Source organism: Aspergillus steynii, assembly GCF_002849105.1.
Source record: "Aspergillus steynii IBT 23096 chromosome Unknown P170scaffold_5, whole genome shotgun sequence".
Lineage (NCBI taxonomy): Eukaryota > Fungi > Ascomycota > Eurotiomycetes > Eurotiales > Aspergillaceae > Aspergillus > Aspergillus steynii.
Genome location: NW_020194402.1, coordinates 1,691,874 through 1,711,104, shown reverse-complemented (window position 1 = coordinate 1,711,104; position 19,231 = coordinate 1,691,874). Strand labels below are relative to the sequence as shown.

The window sequence follows — 19,231 nt, the reverse complement described above, 5'->3', positions numbered from 1 at the left end:
GCGCGGCCGTCGCTAGCCAAATCCCGATAGCTGGCGGTCTCCTTGTGGACACATCGCTGCCAGTCCCTGAGTCGCTCTATATCCATTGCTCGTGCTGCCCGTTCTGCCCGGGGGCTTCCTCATTGCTTGCACTACCGACCCAAAAACTTCCTTCCGAAGCCCTCCTTGTTCCTCCGGGCTGGGCTGTCTGAACGGCTCGAGGCCTGGTTCCCCCTCCTTCTCTGAGGCCGTCTCCCGAACCCGCATAGCGTCGCGATTCTCCCTACTACCACACCATGAAACTTGACGTGAAGGTATGCGGCCTTGCCAGATGAGGACAATTGGATTCAACTTGGCTAGAAGTGTCTGTTCGGAACCCTGGTGCTAACTTGAATTGCGATCTAACAGAGGCAACTCTTTGCCCGCTCCGAGCGGGTCAAGGGCATTGACTTCCATCCCACAGAGCCATGGGTAAGTGTTATCGAGTCATTGGTTCTCATTCCTTGCTAACTGGAAGCTAGATCCTGACCACTCTGTATAGTGGTGCGTAAAGCGATGAAGCGCCCGTGTTTCTCCCATTGAATGCGCTAATACGGAATATAAACAGGTCACGTTTACATCTGGTCTTACGAGTCCCAGGTGAGTCCCACAAGCAGCATTGCCCACGCGAACGTGCGACTGACAAACTGTCATTCTCTCATAGTCCATAATCAAAACATTCGAGCTCACCGATGTCCCCGTACGAGCGGGTCGCTTTATTGCCCGCAAGAACTGGATTGTTTGCGGCTCGGATGACTTCCAGCTGCGCATCTACAACTACAACACCTCCGAGAAGATCGCTTCCTTCGAGGCTCACCCCGACTATATCCGTTCGATCGCAGTCCATCCTACTCAGCCTTTCGTTCTTACCGCATCCGATGACATGACGATCAAATTGTGGGACTGGGAGAAGAACTGGAAATGCGTTCAGGTGTTTGAGGGACACAGCCACTACGTGATGGGACTGTCCATCAACCCCAAGGATACAAACACATTCGCCTCCGCTTGTCTGGATCGAACCGTCAAGATCTGGAGCCTGGGCTCTCCGCACCCCAACTCGACCCTCGAAGCCCACGAGACCAAGGGTGTCAACCACGTCGACTACTACCCGCAGGCCGATAAACCATACCTCCTCACAACTTCCGATGATCGCACGGTTAAGGTCTGGGACTACACGACGAAAGCGTTGATTGCGACCTTGGAAGGTCACACTAGCAACGTCTCCTTCGCCTGTTACCACCCGGAGTTGCCGGTCATCATCTCCGGATCCGAGGATGGAACCATTAAAATCTGGCATGCGAACACATACCGTCTGGAACAATCGCTAAGCTATGGACTCGAGAGAGCCTGGTGTATTTCTTACCAGCGTGGTAAGCAGGGTATTGCGATGGGTTTCGACGATGGCGCGGTGGTTGTCAAGATGGGTCGGGAGGAGCCTGCGGTGTCCATGGACGGCTCAGGAAAGGTTATCTGGGCTAGACACAACGAGGTTGTCTCCACAGTTATCAAGGGTGGCGATGCTAGCATCAAGGATGGGGCACCCATTTCCCTACCTACCAAGGACCTGGGCTCCTGCGAAGTTTACCCGCAAACGTTGTCGCACTCTCCTAACGGACGATTTGTTTCGGTTTGTGGCGACGGAGAGTACATCATCTACACTGCTCTCGCATGGAGAAACAAGGCCTTCGGGCAAGCCCTGGACTTCGCGTGGGGATCGAAGGATAACAGCAACGACTACGCCATCCGTGAGTCGTCTACCAGTGTCAAGATCTTCAAGAACTTCAAGGAGGTCAGCGGTGGCCTTGATGTAGGCTTCCAAGCCGAGGGTCTTACCGATGGTGTCCTTCTCGGTGTTAAGGGACAAGGAGGCATTGGCATGTTCGATTGGGAGACCGGAAACTTGGTCCGACGTATCGAAGTTGAGCCGAAGGCTGTAAGTACTTTGTGACTGGTGATTACCATGACTGTTACTTACAATTTGTTTAGGTTTACTGGTCGGAATCCGGTGAATTGGTCACCCTCGCTTGCGAAGATAGCTTTTACGTTCTTCGGTTCTCGAGAGAGAACTACGTCAATGGCCTGAATGAAGGCGAGGCCGATGAGGACGGTGTCGAGTCGGCGTTCGAAGTCGTGACCGATGTCAACGAGTCCGTCAGAACCGGTCAATGGGTCGGGGATTGCTTCATCTACACGAATTCGACAAACCGCCTGAACTACCTTGTTGGTGACCAGACCTACACAATCTCCCACTTCGACCAAGGGATGTACGTCCTCGGCTACTTGCCCCGTGATGGCCGGGTCTACCTTGCCGACAAGGATGTCAACGTTGTCTCGTTCGGCCTCTCCCTGAGCATGGTTGAATACCAGACCGTGGTTCTGCGTGGTGACATGGACCTGGCCGCGGAGCTGCTGCAGGATGTACCCCAGGACCAGATGAACAAGGTCGCCCGTTTCCTCGAGGGTCAAGGGTACAAGGAGATGGCCCTGGAGGTCGCCACGGACCAGGAGCACCGCTTCGACCTCTCCCTTGCACTCAACAACCTCGACATTGCCCTCGAGATCGCCCGCGAGGCCAACGTCGAGCACAAGTGGAAGATCGTCGGTGACACCGCCATGTCGGGCTGGAACCTCGCCTTGGCCCAGGAATGCTTCACCAACGCCAAGGACTTCGGCTCCCTTCTCCTTCTGCACACCGCCAGCGGCAACAAGGAAGGTCTCCGCAAGCTGGCCGAGCAGGCTTCCGAGGCGGGCCTGCACAACGTCGCCTTCTCCACCCTCTGGTCCCTCGGCGACGTCGACGGCTGCATCGACCTTCTCGTGCGCACCACCCGAATCGCCGAGGCCGTTCTCTTCGCCCAGACCTATAAGCCCTCGAGGGCTCCTCAGCTCGTCGCCCAGTGGAAGGAGTCGCTCGAGCAGACCGGCAAGACGAAGATCGCTCGTCTCATCGGTGTTCCCCCCGGTGCTCCCGACACCACGACAGACGACGACCTCTTTCCCGAGTGGGATGAGTACATCCGTCTAGAAAAGGAGGGCGTTGCCCCTGAGCCCCCGTCGTCGGAATCCCTGATCGACGTTGACGGCCCTGAGGAGGAACAGTCCAAGACCGCCGAGAACGGAGCACCCGAGGTGGCTGCTGAGACTCCCGCCGAGGCCGAGGCCGAGGCTGAAGCATGAGCATGAGCATGAGAATCATGATGCATTAGCGAGCGAAAGAAGTGATCGTGGAGCCAAGTCCAGGCGATGATCCGGCTTGAGATGCAAGCTTTAGAGTGAAAGGGGAGGATGAAACGAATCAAAAAGAAAGCCATGTGACTTTGATACAGTTTTGTTTTATTTTTTCCGATGGCCTGGGGCAGAGATATCTTTTTTTTAACGTAACTACTATTTTCTAGAATTGTTTTGTGTCTGTTTATCATACTCCCTTTTTTTCATTTCACTTCTTTTTTCAGTGTTACATTCGCGATGACAATAAATGTATTTTTTGAATCCCTATTTCTCTTTCGCGTATTCATCTTGTCTACTTGACCTCGAGGCTCATGGGGCTTGGGCCTGTCGACAGTGAATGAAATTACAAACACCGAGATTGGTTAGCCAAGACTAGTTGGCCAACGACGTGCAAAATGGAAGAACAGAGCATTCACTGGTCCAGCTCAGAATGTAAGAAACAAAATAATTCACTGTTGTCTATGAACCCGCCACGTCAATCAACACCGCCATAGAAAAATGATTGCTGGAACCGTCCTAGTAAGAAACCCGCCCGGAAGAATATATCAAGGATGTTTGGACATGGGAGAAGGGGAGGAAGGGAAGGGGTTTCTCGAAAAGGGTCCCATTGTATAGATAAGCTTGATGCTAAATCAATCTATATTCAAATGCTGGGCAGGCGAAAGTCAAAGTCATTCACCTGGACCGGGAGGAGAGGGAAGATCGGACCAGCTGATCAATGTACGAAATCGCAAGAGAGAAAAGAGATAAGCCGGCTCTCCAGGATGATTCACAAACTAAAATGCGGAGAAGGGGTGAAGGGGCAGGAATTGGCTTCAAGGGTGCCTTTTCAAGAGATACCTTCACTGGAGAGTCGGGCAGCAGAGCCCGAAAAAAACAGCAGTGACCCGACGGCCAAGAACCGCATGGAAACAAGAATGACAACCGAATTGGTTTGGACCTGCCTTGATTGTACCTGAAATGCAACAGACAAAAGGTGGAACTGACATAAAGCGCTCAGTTAAGATCACTGCCGCACAACAAACAAGGGATTCCAACAACGATACCCGTGGACTCCCTGCGCTAGGAAAGGAGGGAAAAGGAGAGAAACAAGAGGTTCGGGCTACGCAGCAGGAGATGCAAGAGCAAATGCTTAACTCGAAGAAAAATCGTTTCAAACAATTTCTGTGTATTTCGGAACCATTGCGTTTCTGGTAGGAAAACCAGCCAGCGCGAAGGCGACCAGCCGCTTTACTCGGGAATGCTTCCGAAGGACGGATCCTTGACGCTGCCGCCGGCATCTCCCAGACCCGCAACCGGCCGGTTGTAAGACCAACCCTCGAATTGCTGCTGCATGGTCTGAGACAAGACCGGTCCATCCACGTAGGAGTCCTGAGGAGCCTCTTGCGTAAATTCGCGATCGAAGTTGGCAGTGTCACGAGCGTCCAGCTATGGGAAAAATCGGTTAGGACCAAGGCACTGGAAGTGGGGACTAGGGTTTATAACATACCACGTTCGGCCGGAAGCTTGGCTCATACTTTCTCTGAAGCAGCTTGCGCCAATCGATGTTCGCAAAGAAATGATGCGACTTGATTTCCGCGGCACCGTTGGCGCCCAATCGACGCTGAGGGTCGCGGTCCAGAAGTCTGGTCAGAAGATCCCGGGCGGCGGGCGGAACGACATCGCTGCTGGGGAAAGTCAGGGGCTCCTGCAGAATCTTTCGGTACATGTCGTTGGTGTTCTCATCGTAGAATGGCGGAAGACCCGTCAACATCTCGTAAAGGAGGACACCCAGCGTCCACCAATCGACGGCTTTCGTGTAGCCATTGCCAAGCAACAGTTCAGGAGCAAGGTACTCAGGGGTTCCACAGAACGCTGCGAAGAAGGTTAGTCGATGCGCCGGGGACGAAGCGGGGGATTGTCTGACTGTTGGTTCTATCCTCGTCCTTCATGTCTAGCTTGCACAGACCGAAATCGCAAAGGGCGATGTGTCCGGTGTAATCTAAAAGGATGTTCTCGGGTTTGAGATCACGGTAGATGACCTTGAAGCCATGCAAACACTCCAGGGCACAGAGAAGTTCGGCGGTGTAGAAACGAGCGCGGTTGATGTCGAAGCGTTGTTCGCGCTGGAGATGATGGAACAATTCACCACCGTTGACGAACGCCAGAACCAGGTAGAGTTTCTCGGGAGATTGGAAGGAGAATTTCAGGGGGACGATAAAAGGGTTGTTGATCTGAGCCAGCACCGATCTCTCGGCAAGGGTGTGCGTGACTTCCGATCGCGAGATGATGTGAGCCTTGCGGATAGTTTTGAGAGCGTAAATACGGCCCGTATCCTTCTTCATGACCTGCATGACTTTGCCGAAGCTACCCTTACCCACGACCTTCAGCAGATCGAAATCCTCCAGCTTCAGACTGCGCTGCTTGTTCTCCACGAAGGAGACGCCGATCCTGATCGAGCCGGTTCCGAACTGGAGATCGAGCCATTCAGCCCCGAGCTGGCCCAAATGACGTTCCTGCTCCGTATGAGCGGCGGCGGCTTTTTGGTTGTCCTTCTTGCTGAGCTTGGGGTCCTCCACGAAGGGCTGGGCTTCTTCGAAACGAGGGTGCACCTTGACCGCTCCGAGGAAGATATCCTCACTCCGACCGGCACCAGGCCGGGCCGCGGGATTTCGCAGATACAGCTGCACATTCAGCTCCGTCTTACGGGACACATCGAACTTGAACGCGGTGTTGTCTCCGGCCCAGAGGGGGTTCTCAGGGGTCCCCGAAACCGCATCCACGAAGACCTGGTTCTTTTCGAAATCGAGCAGGGCGTAAGGGAGATATTTGGTGGAGTACCGGCCGTGGATCGTAGGGGCGGCATTGATACCCCCGCTGGTCGACTGCGGACGGGCGCTTTGTACGAACGACGCTGCCTGCCCCTGAGTCGAATGGGACGAGGAAGAGCTTGGTCGCATGCCATAGCCATTGTTGTTTTGGAAATGCGAGTTGAAGATCTGCTGGTAGTGTGGGGATAAGGCGAAGCCCTGACCTTCATGCAAGGTGACTATCAAGATACCGGGCTTGACGGGGGCCACCGGAGGGGAAACGAGCGATTCCGAGGCACCTTGTATCACATGTTAGAACGGGGCCAGGCTGCTGTTATTTCCGACGGCGGAAAAAAAGAAAACACCTACTTATTCCATTGGTGCTGGCCGTTGAGATGTTGGAGGGTTGAGGGGTCACCGGAGTTTCCTCGCCCGATTCACCCTTGATGGTTGATGTGGAAGAGGATCGCGCAAAGGTTTGGGTCAAAGGAGCCAGGTGAGTTTCCTTCAATTCTATCGGGGGAAGAACCAAGACGTTAGCAGGTGCCAGCGGAAGGACATGACGTCCGTCATCTTGGTATGGAGGGAGGAAGGGAAGACCAACTGAACATACTTTTGGTGAGTTTCCACGACATGATGACGGCGGGCTTTAGTGTCGCTAGGGGGGGGTTTGCGGGAAACGGGGTCGTGGACGGGCGGAAGTATCGACGGAACAGGCTAATAAATACCAAGGAAAACAACCGAGAGGGAGAGAAAAGGAGAGAGGGAGATAGCGAGAGAGGGTAAAATGATAGAAAAAGAAAAGACAAGTAACAATTTCTTTAACCCCAGAGGGTATGGTGGGAATCACCCGTGCCGTTACAGGACTGCAGGGCCGCCACAGCCACAGCGGTCAGCAACACACAGAGAGGGAAATCGGAGAACGGACAGGGGGGTGAGGGGGGCAACCAGGGTCACAGCAGGAGATCCCAAGCAACGACCCGGGCTGAGGAGAGAGCGAGAAAGAGAGAGAGACGTAGAGAACGCGAGACACAGCGAGAGAGAGACAGCGAGAGATAAGCCGAAGGGAAAGACGAGAGAGACTGAACAGAGGCTGAAGAGGGGAAAAGAAGGCGGCCGAAGAGGGGGCCAAACCCGCCCCCGTGATTGGCCCCGGAACGTCGCTGCCTGCGTGCCTTGATGCCTGGCGGCCTGGGTGCCTGGCTGCCCGTTCCCCCTGGGGCGGTGCACGGCCGCTTATGTCAGCGCCTCCGCGGCTTGCCCCGTCGGGCTCAGCCACCGCCCAGCCACCGCCCGCTGCCCCAGGCCGCACTTCCGCGTGTCGGGATCTGGCGATGCGCCATCTACCGAAGTTAACTGCGACTTCATCGACCTTACCCGCAAGCACCCCCCCCCCCAGCGCATTATTATCGTCGTCTCATTTGGCCTCTGCCCTTTTCCTTCGCCCCCTGGATTTGTTGCCGATCGATCGACCAGTCATTTTTCTCTTGGCAGATCCCCACCCGATTGCGGAGACGGCATCCCCTTGTTTTCTCTCTTGAACCACACCGTTTGTTCCCGGCTCACCGAGCTCACCCTTTCCCCGCGCATACTCCTATCCCGATCCGATCCCTCTATCGATAGCCCTCTGCCTTTTCTGGAGGGCTTTCACGTGGTTCGAAACGGCTCAGGATCTAGTGGAGGATGAAAGGGCCCCGCGACCGATGGGTGTAATTCGAAAGAAGACCGCCTCGCGCGGCACGGAGGCAGGAACCAAATATCACTGCGATATCTGCTCGGTGGATGTGACTTCGACGGTAGGTCAAATCGCTCGTTTCTGGAGGGGAGGGGAGGCGCTAGCTACTGGATGCCGCGGTGCGGCTGCGTCCGGGCCTTCTGGACCTCAGACATGTCTGACCGTCTCTCCCATTAGGTGCGCGTATCCTGCGCCGACCCCGCCTGCCATGAATACGACCTTTGCGTTCCCTGTTTTTCCGCCGGAGAGAAGTCGAAGAACCACGACCCGTCGACACACAGATACCAGGTGATCGAGCAGAACTCGGTGCCCATCTTTGACGAGGACTGGGGCGCCGATGAGGAGCTGCTGCTTTTGGAGGGCGCCGATATCTACGGCTTAGGATCCTGGGCTGATATCGCCGACCACATCGGTGGATATCGGACCAAGGAGGAGGTCCGGGATCACTATCTCGGCACCTACGTGGACAGTCCCAATTTCCCGCTCCCCGAACGCGCCGACCCGGAGGATACACGACTGTCCGACTCGATTCCCAAGGAGGAGTTCCAAGCGCGGAAGAAACGTCGCATCGAGGAGCGCAAGGATGCAGCCAAGGCGGCACCGCCGACAACGCCGAAGCAGAAACCCACGGCTAGTGTACCGGCCTGCCACGAAGTACAGGGCTACATGCCGGGCCGATTGGAATTTGAAACGGAGTTCTTGAACGACGCCGAAGAGGCAGTCCAACACATGGCGTTCGAGCCGGGCGCGGGAGAAACCGTCAACGGGGAACTCGACGCCGAGATGGAGCTGAAGATGACGGTGGTGGATATCTACAACTCCCGATTGACCGCGCGAACGGAGCGCAAGAAGATTCTCTTTGAACACGCCCTCCTCGAGTACCGGAAGAACACGGCGTTGGAGAAGAAGCGTACGAAAGAAGAGCGGGATCTTCTGAACAAAGGCAAGCCGTTTGCGCGGATGATGAATCACGACGATTTCGAGGAATTCAACAAGGGCCTCGAGTATGAACATAATCTACGACTGGCCATCTCGCAGCTACAGGAGTGGCGCCAGATGGGCATCGGCGACCTCAAGGGCGGAGAGAAGTACGAGCAGGAAAAGCAGTCTCGTCAGCAGAAAATGGCGCCCCAGGGTTCGTTCGACCGGTTTGCCAGCAATCGCCCGAAGCAATCACAACTCCCCGAGCAGCCCTCGGCCGCCAGCCAGTTGACCACGCCGGAGCTGCCGTTGCGCCTCCAGAAGGCCTCCGGCGCACCCAAACCCCCCGAACCCGTCAACCAGCCGCTCAATGACTTCGATCGGGCATTTGCCAGCGGCGGAGACGGGATTCCGACGCCGCAGCCGGCCAAGACGAAGTTCGTCGTGCAGCCCCTCAACGGAATCATCCCCTGGAAGCTGGAGAACGACGGCGCGCCCGACCTCCACCTGCTGACCAAGGAAGAGGTTGAGGTGTGCAACGTGCTTCACATCCAGCCGAAACCGTATCTCGTGGTCAAGGAGACTCTATTAAAGGAGGCCATGAAGCAGGGAGGCAGTTTAAAGAAGAAAGACGCACGAACTATCTGCAAGGTAAGGCTGGCGACACCTTTCTGTCCGGTCCGAGTATCACCCGCTAACAATCTCCCACCTAGATTGACGCGACGAAAACGGGGCGAATTTACGATTTTATGGTGCACAGTGGCTGGATAAACAAGGCGTAGAAGCGACATGAACAGCGCGGTCGAATCCTGATATTCTATTATTATTAACCTGTCTGAAGGAGTTAGGGCGTTGAGTGGGCATGAGACGGCTCTGTGGATAGAGACATAGCCATGGCACCAGTGGGTTTTCATTTACAGTTACATTTCTCCAATAATGTCAGCGTCAGGGCGAGTAGTCGCACGAAAGTAGAGCCCAGTCCTGCGCCTAAAGCGATTCCCCACATCCAATTTATTCGGGCCTCGGCATCTCGACCTTCCCCCGGACTTATAACTAATCAACAACATCACTTCAACAACTGTCCTCAATCCACCCATCCAGAATCCCCGACTTTGTAATTTGAATCGTGAGGAAAAAAGAAACCCTTATTAATATATTAATCGATCAGAATGACATTCCAAATCCCTCCCCCCCAACCGCAATACTCCCGCCTCAGCTTCCCCACCCCGCACGTCCTTCTCGTCACGCTCTCCCGGCCACGCGACCTCAACTGCATCAACGGCACCGGCCACGAGGAACTCCACGCCATCTGGGAATGGATGGACGAGGAGCCGAGTATCCGCGTGGGCGTGTTGACCGGTGAAGGGAGGGCGTTCTGCGCTGGGGCTGATCTAAAAGGTATTTACCTTACTCCCTTCCCTACCTTGCCTCATTGCATGTTGTGTGCCGAGAAGTTCATTTCCTCTACACCAGCCCGACTGACGATTGGATAATCTCTAGAATGGAACGACTCCCAATCCCAATCCCATTCCCAGCAGCAAAAGTCCCCCCGACAGCCCGCCACCGGATTCGGCGGGCTCTCGCGCCGCGGCGGCAAAAAGCCCGTCATCTGCGCCGTCAACGGCCTCTGTCTCGGCGGCGGCTGCGAAATGATTATCAATGCCGACCTGGTGGTCGCCAGCCCCAAGGCGTTCTTCGGGTTCCCCGAGGTGCAGCGCGGGGTGGTGGCGATTGCCGGGGCGCTGCCGCGGTTGATCCGGACGGTGGGACGGCAGCGGGCGATGGAGATGGTGCTGACGGGGCGGCGGGTGACGGCGCAGGAGGCGGAACGATGGGGGTTTGTGAACGAGGTGGTTGCCGCCGAGCAGGACGTGGTGCGCAGAGCGCTGGAGGTGGCGGCGCAGATCGCGGGCAACAGTCCCGACGCGGTGATCGTGAGCCGGGAAGGGGTGAAGATGGGATGGGAAGGAGTCGGCGCGGAGGAGGGCAGTCGGTTGCTGGTGGAGGGCTGGTCGAAGAAGCTTAACGACGGCGAGAATATCAAGGAGGGATTGCGGGCGTTTGTGGAGAAGCGGAAGCCCGTCTGGCTGGATAGCAAGCTGTGATGGAGTTGAGGTCTACAGGATTGATTCGATCTACGGCAACAGAGCAAATCATACGCGGGACGTATCAGGTAAAATGCATACTCGTGATTCATTAGACTCAGCTGTCCTGCACCCAAGTCGACATTACACATAAAGAAGATGCTGCTCCGAGATCCCATATGCTCCGTCCAACCCGAATTTTCGCCGTTTCCCATGCGGTGAGAGTTCCGTCCTGCGGTTCAACCTGTTCACATCGCCTCCGTGTCGTCGGACTCAAGCGATAAGGCACTTGGCCAAGAGCGAAAGCGCGAGGCGTTTACCAAACGTGCGATCTGCTTATTGGGCCTCCTGCTGAACTTGGTGCACACGGGCGAGCATAGGGGCATACAATGGATGACCTTCTTCCAGTCCGGTAAGCTGGGTGGTGGCACCGTCAACCTTGTTTTCCTTGAGAACGCGAGCCAATTCAACGCTCTCCTCATCGCCGGGGACATTCTGGAAGCGCAGCGCCATCTCGGCAGCACCCAGCAGGTTCTCAAACGACATACCGCGCTCGGCGAGCTGCGACGCAGGGCCGATGAACCGTTCCTTGCGGGAAAGCTTGCGCACGGGGGCACGGCCGACTCGCCCCACCTGGTCCTCGAGGTAAGGGTTGCTTATCCGGCTCACAATCTTGTTGACATATTCCTGCTGCTCCTGCTCGGAGATGCCATGCTTGGCCACGATCAGCGACGCAGTCTCGTCAAGGACCTTGTGCACAATGCTACGGATCTCCTCGTCACTCAGGGCCTCGGCGATGGTCTTCTTGCCGCGGTTGTAACCATAGTACGCGGTGGTGGCATGGCCGGTGTTGACGGTAAAGAGCTTGCGCTCGATGTAGGGTTCCAGGTTGTCGACCCAGTGGATGGCCGGAATGTCAGGGTGACCAGTCTCGCCGAAGGGAGTCTTCTCGACCACCCACTCGTAGAATTTCTCGATGCGCACATTCAGTCCACTATCAGCAGGCTGGTTGGGGACGATGCGATCGATGGCGGAGTTGGCGAACTGCGCGCGGTCGTAGAGAGAGGTGAGACGGTCAGGGTTGGTGTTCTCTTTGATGAAGCCGTGCAGGGTATCCGTGGCGCCGATGGCGTTCTCACAGGCGATGACCGCCAAGGGCTTCGCCTCGGTGCGGGCATCGATACCCTTGGCGATGACGGGAGCGATGAACTTAAGAATGTTGGGGCCGACGGCGCAGGTGACCACGTCGGCGGAGGCAATCTCCTGCACGACGTCGCTCTCGTTGTGCTTGGAGTTGATGGCACGGTAGTTGGTGATGGTCTTGGTGGTTTCACCTTCCTCACTGATCTCAGTCACGTTGTAGGAGCTAGACTCGTTCAAGGAGTTGATGACGCTGTCGACGACATCAACAAAGACAACCTCGTATCCAGCAGTGTGGAGGAACTCGGCGACAAAGCCGCGGCCGATGTTACCACCGCCAAACTGAACAGCCTTCTTCGCCATGACTGAGGGGATGATAGAAGCTAGTGGTTGTAGAAGAGGAAGAGCAAGTAAAGTAGAGGAAGAAGAAGATGGAGATGGATGGATGGATAGATAGATGATGGGCAAGTTCGATCTGGAGGTGAACGTTGGAGAGAAAGAAGAAAAGCAGAGGGAGAGAGGGAGGACGAGGGGGTTTATATGAGGTGACACAAAGAGAGGGGGAACGAGGTAGAAACCGGAAGGCACGATGAAGGCCAAGTGGGGGAGGGGCAGAAGTCCAAACCTGCCAAACCTGCCAAACTATCGTGACTTCCTCACGCCGCTCATTGGGCACGACGACGCCTTCACGATGATTTGCCAACCGTCCGGGGATTTCACTGGCGGCCGTCAGGCACCCAATACGAGTGGCTCGGCCATCTGTCGTCCGGCCAGAGCGCCGGAATCACAAGATGTTGGCCCATGGAGAGGTCATTCCAAGCCACTTTCCAATCCGGTTCGTTCCGCGCCTCAACTGTTCCGGCGCCATTGACAATTCCCTCGCTCTGCCCTCGGGATGTCGGCCGCATCTGCCGGTTCATTCGAGAGACGAGCGCATGTTGTTTGGGGTCTCAGCTGCTCTCGCACAATCCTACAATCCTACAATGGACCCCGTCGCCTGAATGCCCATTCGGCTGCGACATGCCGAAGACAGAGGCAATGTCATTATGATAGCATGATAGCAGACCCTGCTCCACCCGACGGACTCTAGCAGTGTAGTCGCAATCTTTATGTGCGACCAACGGGCAATGCGGCGTCGTCATTTGATGGGCGCGTCGCCAAATCTCCACTCCTGACGTCGACTTCCCGGTTGACCCAGTTTTTGCCCCCTTCGCTTTTGACGACATACCCCGGAGTGCTGGGGTGCAGGGTTGAGGACTAGATCCCTTATCGATGAAGTCAGGACGATGGAGTCCAGACTCGAGCGAAATGATGAAAAGATATCGTCGACTACGCAATGTGATCATCAACGCTCGTCCGGCAGGCTATCTGTCGGGCATCGCGGTGGGTCCACCAATCCGTCTAAGGAGATAACTATTATTTTCACGATCGCTTCTATTTGCACAACGCTCTGGTTCCCCCGGGCTCTCGGCTCTTCGGGGCATTTCTACCCTCTTCTCTGCACTTCCACGGAGCCGTTTTAGCCTTCTTTCTGTTTCCATTCGGAGCCCATTCCGTACTGGTCCTCAATACTTCGACTTCGCCGATTTTATCGACTCCGCGTCGCCGGCCATCTCGGATTTGGGTGTGTCCGGCCGTGGAGGTGGTGACGGAGGCTCCTCTTCGGCCCGGCCTCGATCGACCAGAACCATGGCCAGGCTTGCGACACTTCCGACCAGCAACAACCCGGCCGCTGCCCAGCTCATGGCCAAAAATTCCCGGCCGTGCTTGGCACTCACGTCCGAGGCTTCCCCGTGGTAGTTGACGAGGTTCACAAATTGGAACATGATCACCGTCGTGATGATCGAGGCAATACTGATCATAACAAAGCCGATCTGGGTGAAACGCACGGTATCAGTCTTATCTCTCAGTGCTGACGTCAGTCGCCCTTAAAACTTACCAACAACGATGCCAACTCTATCGCCGACTGTCTCGTCCTTCGGAAAAGCATAAAAAAGAGCCTCACCAGGATCGCTAACCCTGCCAGTCCCACTCCGATGCAGTAGAACACCCCCAAACTCTGATAGGTAATCTTAAACGCTCGGAAATCTTCGCTGATGGCGCTTGGCCATCCTAGTCTGTCTAGTGACGTGGTATTCCCTGTCTCTTCTAGCAACACTTCCGACGGGTCGAAGGAGAACAGCATGGAGCGCTTAGAACATCCCGTCAGGTTCCTCTCTTCTTTCGAGTTCATGAACCCCTCGCAGTAAGTCATCACATGTATCGAATAGAAATCATGGGCCTCGGTTCCGTTTCCAACGGTGGATGTATACAGCTATTACCCAGTCAGCAGCCTCACAGGCACCACTCGGGCAGACCAGCAAACCGTCAGGATATCGGCCGATGACAGCAAATTCTTCTGTGTCCCTGCAAAGAGGCATAGTATACTCAGAATGAAGGCCACAAAAGCAGCTACCGTGGGTAATAGCCCGATCAAACGGCCCATCTTGAAATTGCTGCTCTGGTCCAGATAACTCTAAAATAATTAAAAATAAATAATAAAAATAAAGAAAGACAAGAAAAGAAACGGCTGACGAAAACCTAGTTATTCAAAACAGAGCAGATCTTCTACGAAGAGAACCACGGACGAGCAATCCCTCTACATAAAGGCCTTCACCCGCGCAAAACCCCCGCATTCCGCACGATGGCCGGGGGAGAAATCCCAGTGGCAGAAAACATCATTGCATCACCAGGCCTCGCCTCACGTGGGCAAGACACCAACGGGCAAGAATGCTGGGTATGTCCGGCCGGGTGGTGGAATGCGTGTCCCAGCCTCTGGTATGCTTGCACCGGGTCTACCTCCTGTAAGGGATCTGCTCGGGTCGGGGGCAATTCGCGATCCATCTTCAAGATTTACTATGTGATTTCCATGTAGGTTTGGTGCGTGGATGGTATAGTCTCGGATGTTTGCTCAGGTGCCCTTACATGATACCTAGTTCATGCATGGTGGAAGTATGTGTGGTAATTTTGCATGATCTTTAATGCGAGCTCCTCTGAATGTGTTCCAAATGCCATGATTCTATCGAGGACTATCATTAGTAGATCCAAGTATGTCCTGGAAATATCATCCGCATTTCGGCACGAAGGGATAGATCATTACCTGAACTAGGCATATTGTGCAATTGCGTTTATTTGACAAACCGTTTTCTAGTAAGATAACTGACGTTCTACTCTAGTATTCAGTAACATGGTTTAAATCCTCTCTTTACTCTGTTTAATACTGGTAGTGGTGGCAACAGCGATATATATACTGGAAACACATACCCGTTGAATGCACCAGCCAAGATCTCACCTCGACATAGTACTACTGATATGTCTCAGACTTACATGGCAATGGGATCAGCCTATTTGAGCGCATGCAATTTGAAAGACTCTTTGTTCACATGTAAGTTATACATGGGTTGGATTACAATCCCGGGTAGCTCACACCAAGGGAAAGCAAATTGACTAAGTATCTAGGCCATGTGTAGAACCTTTTGATAGTAACTAATACTTTATCATATAATAGACATCTTGCTTGTAATTCTCAGTTTTATCTAGAACACATAATTAAGTAGATTGGGGGGGGGGGGGGAGAAAAAAGCTATTCCGTGGGTGCGTGTACGAGGGCTTCCAGGTGTTCAAATCAACGGACTTCAACCGAGACGTCTCCTAAGAATGTCCATGCTTACTTGAACTGACAGTGTTCTATGGAAGGTCTACCACAAATTGAAAGTATTAAATAGATCAAATATGCTACAACACCTACAACACCTTAGAATTCCACTACAGCCTCATAAAACAAAAGATAAGGTCGGTGTTCATTGACAAACCCGAATTGTGCGGAACCAACTGAGAGAAAGCAACAGGGTTGACAGCCAGCTCCTTCATTCCCTCGGGCTGCTTGGTTCAGTTTAAAATCAAAACGACATAATAACGATCGCTTTCCCTGGACTTGATCGAAATCTTTGCCGCAGCATCAATGCCGAGAGTAACCGCCCTCCTTTAACAAACGACGCCAGGGGCGAGGCGATCCCTGCCGCCTAGCCCTATGGCTTTTAATTTCAACAAACATGACAGGGATACGATATGTTTGACTACTCCAGCTGCTGATAAACACACAAGTTGTTCACTTGCCGAGGCACGCCCTCTCTTGTCAGCCAACAAAGGTATGTTCCTCTGGCTTGCAATCACGAGTCCGAAACTGACAACATTGTTAAGATGAAATTCTATAATCGTCTGAAGGCTGCCAAATTGATCAATGTTTGCTAGACTATCTTTAGAATTCTGTGTTGTTTGAAGTCTTAGCAAACAGAGAAGGGGGTGTTTGAACTTGAGCAGGCAAATTGATAGACCAAGAAGTATATTTGCAGTTGCTGCGCCTCGACCAAGGAGTAAAAATAGTATATCGCACTGTTGTTAGCTTCAAGGGTGTTGACTGTCTGAGTGGGAATGCCAGTTGTTGAGAATTGATGTTCGCGGGAGGGCACTGCCTGGTTGAGTTGCCAAGTCATGTTTAGGCATCATCATTCCAAGATTAGAACCAGAAGTCTTGATTCTTTTGTCCATGCTTCATGATACCAAGATCACATTCATGTGAAATACTTTCCTAGAACTCTGCCGATCATATCGAGATGTGATATCACTTATGATTTCACACCTACATATGCATTGTCCCGGTCCAAGTAAGTATGACAGGTATAGAACAAGATTTTCGCTGGGGCCTCAAGGCTGAAAGCTCGCAGCCGTAGGGTTGCTACCTCGAGGAATCCGCCTTGCCGATCCTGCATCGATATGTAGGACGGGAACAACTCAGTATGAGTTGTTAAACCTTGTCGCCGTGCTCTTGCTGCCGATTGCATATAGCATGCGGATTGCCTATGCAGGCAGTCGTTTGTATGATTTTGAGATCACATTGACATCAGCAGGGTGTGACTGTACATACAACTGAAGCCTGGACAGCATGGACCTACTAGGCTCACCACTGTTTATGTGTATGCAGAAGGCAAGGGGTATGCCACATCATGGCCTGGCGATCTCTGGGCGGCTGATCAACTTGATCAAATCCCCGATTGACGAGACGTGAAAAAAAAAAAAAAATCGTTGTTCAGTCGAGGTAAGGAGGTCATGAGAAAGCTGGCGCCTGGAGCCGGCCATGGAATTTCCAGCTTTCCTCTTCGACAAAGGGAGGTAAACAAAATCAACAGGACGGACTCAAGGGGGCGGTCAAAAAAGTCAAAAAATCAAAAGCAAAAAAAGTCCGGTCGGTTATCACGGATCATCAGGTACATGCGCCACATGCAGTGACAGTCATCTGGTCGCCTGCTGCATCCCGATCGCATGCAGGGAGCTTGCATGCTCATCTCACCGATCTAACCCAGTCTGATGGCAACTCCGTTCTGCGGTGGGCCTCGACTGCTCAGGATGACTGGGAAGACGCACGAGAAGGAGTCACGAGTCATGACATATCATCATTGCCTCAACTGACTGGCCAATGCCTGGGGCTCGCTCGGCCTTGTGGCCTCACACCGTGCGCCGTTTTGTTGCTAGTCTTCCTCTGCTGGTCAGCTAAGGAGCTTGACTACCATCAAGCACCGTTAAGCATTGTACAAGACCTTGTGGATATCAAGGGGCCAAAGTCAGTTTAGATTGATGACCAGGGATCTTGAACTTCAAACGTCGTACTGTCAGCCGGTTTGTCCGAGGAATGACATCGTTCGAGGTGCTAGATGCCGGCCGAATGAGGCCATACGCAGTACAGCCTAAACATAGGACCGGTGATTTCCGAGATGTGGAACTTGGGCATCCTGATGCTGCCACCGGGACCGGATGGGTTGATAATAATATTTGGATCAACAGTGATAATCGAACCAGCAGGGGCCATAACACCGGAATCTAGACCCGCGGCTCTACGCCGTTTGGACTCGGAGTTGTACAGGACCGAGCATCCTGGACCTAGCCGTTGTTATGGGTTCGGGCGAGTGTAACAAAGCGAAATGCCGTCTCCCTTTAGCAGGACCCAGCAGGATCCAGCCAGATCCAGGAGGAATGAACGGCCTTGATAGCGAGTAGTTGGCCATGAGGGTGGCCCATGTGATGACCTACCTCCTTGCTGCCGACCATGCATCCATGTGGCATGCGAGTGGGTACGCCCTTAATCGCAACTCTGGAACACTAACCAAACAACTTCTGCGCGGGCAAATGCTAATCGACGTTCAAATCTCCCCCGTACGGAGTAGGCTGCTTCCTTCGTTTAGTGCCCACCCGGTAGTAGGCGGTAGCGATCTCCGCACTTACGACGACCCTGGAGGAACGTGATCGCAGCGCGACACTTGACTGGCTGCGGGCGCATCGCTCGAACGCCAAGATGCCATGCCGCCGGCCAATGCCAGCATCGGACTGCACCACGAGTTTACGGCCCGTCAACGAGGGGAGAAGAGGGAGGGGAAGTACTCGGAACCTAGGATAGAAGGGAAAAAATAAAACAAAAAAAAATCAACGGAGGTTCCGTGATCAGCCCTGGAACCATGTACGGAGTAGAATGCGAACGAGGGCTCGACCGGATGATATCATCAGACCGACCAAAAGCCAGCCTTGACGGACTCCCTTGCATGCAACCACGTTCGGAGGGGGAGACAGGCAGATCGAGGAGGCACATGCCCAGTTACCCTCTTGGGCCATGCAACTGGAACTGGATAAGGTATGTTCCCTGTCTTCGATGTCGCACTCGGTCGGAAGTAGCAGGAGGTGGTACGGAGGACGGGGCTAATGCGGAGTCGAGATCTCATCCCTGCCACCGTTTGCTACGCAGCCCGGGGACGCACCGTCACACTCGGTGTAATCTGTAATCCTGCATGGGCACTTGTCGCTGCCCCTCTTCGTGTTGGAGATTCCCCGGAGAATTGCGTTGTTGGCCTTCCGTGAGCCCGTCTTTCTCCCTCTCACTTTGCTGGGCGAGTCGAATCTCCGTGGCTGAGCGGGCGGTCGCTGCTCGTGCGGCGACGGAGAATTCGATTGGCTAATGGGTGGAGAGGGATCTGCTTCTAGAAGGCGGTCATGACGATCGGGTTCAGATTCTGCCGCCACGTGCGCTCTTCATTGGCCGGCAGCGGAAGTTGGGAGGTGAACAATCGTCCCGCCTTCCGCACTGGTAATGAGGCGGTTCCGCCGCGCCCGCACTAGACAGGGCGACTACTGCCTGCGGAGTCCTCCGACGGCCCCGATGGCAAAAAAAAAAATTAAATAAACTACGGAGTAAAAGAAAAAAAAAAAAAAAAAAAAAAAAAAAAAAAAAAAAA

At 54.0% G+C, this 19,231-nt stretch overlaps 8 protein-coding genes across 8 annotated transcripts; 3 read left to right on the top strand and 5 right to left on the bottom strand.

Moving 5' to 3' along the window:
• Window positions 1-64: 64 nt before the first annotated feature.
• P170DRAFT_510725 (coatomer subunit beta') lies at window positions 65-3,482 on the top strand. The gene is made up of 6 exons (XM_024854805.1): window positions 65-293; window positions 388-450; window positions 501-522; window positions 587-618; window positions 683-1,951; window positions 2,005-3,482. The coding sequence occupies exons 1-6, from the start codon at window positions 276-278 to the stop codon at window positions 3,193-3,195; spliced, it is 2,595 nt and encodes an 864-aa protein (XP_024703331.1). The 5' UTR covers window positions 65-275; the 3' UTR covers window positions 3,196-3,482.
• Window positions 3,483-4,476: 994 nt separating this feature from the next.
• P170DRAFT_476676 (serine/threonine-protein kinase) lies at window positions 4,477-6,670 on the bottom strand (the record flags this gene model as incomplete). The annotated part of the gene is made up of 5 exons (XM_024853372.1): window positions 4,477-4,674; window positions 4,736-5,100; window positions 5,153-6,334; window positions 6,405-6,548; window positions 6,649-6,670. 5 exons carry the CDS (start codon window positions 6,668-6,670, stop codon window positions 4,477-4,479), a joined length of 1,911 nt encoding a protein of 636 aa, XP_024703330.1.
• A 1,068-nt stretch (window positions 6,671-7,738) lies between these two features.
• On the top strand, window positions 7,739-9,473 carry adaB (chromatin-binding transcription regulator ADA2; the record flags this gene model as incomplete). The annotated part of the gene is made up of 3 exons (XM_024844455.1): window positions 7,739-7,831; window positions 7,948-9,342; window positions 9,405-9,473. 3 exons carry the CDS (start codon window positions 7,739-7,741, stop codon window positions 9,471-9,473), a joined length of 1,557 nt encoding a protein of 518 aa, XP_024703329.1.
• A 63-nt stretch (window positions 9,474-9,536) lies between these two features.
• Window positions 9,537-10,796, top strand: P170DRAFT_497052 (enoyl-CoA hydratase/isomerase family protein; the record flags this gene model as incomplete). Its single annotated transcript, XM_024854105.1, has 2 exons — window positions 9,537-10,089; window positions 10,192-10,796. Exons 1-2 carry the CDS (start codon window positions 9,861-9,863, stop codon window positions 10,794-10,796), a joined length of 834 nt encoding a protein of 277 aa, XP_024703328.1. The 5' UTR covers window positions 9,537-9,860.
• A 43-nt stretch (window positions 10,797-10,839) lies between these two features.
• P170DRAFT_437734 (mannitol-1-phosphate 5-dehydrogenase) lies at window positions 10,840-12,669 on the bottom strand. The gene has a single exon (XM_024849433.1). It carries the CDS (start codon window positions 12,276-12,278, stop codon window positions 11,112-11,114), a length of 1,167 nt encoding a protein of 388 aa, XP_024703327.1. The 5' UTR covers window positions 12,279-12,669; the 3' UTR covers window positions 10,840-11,111.
• Window positions 12,670-13,480: 811 nt separating this feature from the next.
• Window positions 13,481-14,400, bottom strand: P170DRAFT_410544 (SUR7/PalI family protein; the record flags this gene model as incomplete). Its single annotated transcript, XM_024846850.1, has 3 exons — window positions 13,481-13,789; window positions 13,855-14,229; window positions 14,281-14,400. The coding sequence occupies 3 exons, from the start codon at window positions 14,398-14,400 to the stop codon at window positions 13,481-13,483; spliced, it is 804 nt and encodes a 267-aa protein (XP_024703326.1).
• Window positions 14,401-17,797: 3,397 nt separating this feature from the next.
• On the bottom strand, window positions 17,798-18,173 carry P170DRAFT_437731 (uncharacterized protein). Its single transcript, XM_024849432.1, has one exon. It carries the CDS (start codon window positions 18,011-18,013, stop codon window positions 17,843-17,845), a length of 171 nt encoding a protein of 56 aa, XP_024703325.1. The 5' UTR covers window positions 18,014-18,173; the 3' UTR covers window positions 17,798-17,842.
• A 259-nt stretch (window positions 18,174-18,432) lies between these two features.
• Window positions 18,433-18,648, bottom strand: P170DRAFT_437730 (uncharacterized protein). The gene has a single exon (XM_024849431.1). The coding sequence runs from the start codon at window positions 18,612-18,614 to the stop codon at window positions 18,447-18,449; it is 168 nt and encodes a 55-aa protein (XP_024703324.1). The 5' UTR covers window positions 18,615-18,648; the 3' UTR covers window positions 18,433-18,446.
• Between the last annotated feature and the right edge of the window lie 583 nt (window positions 18,649-19,231).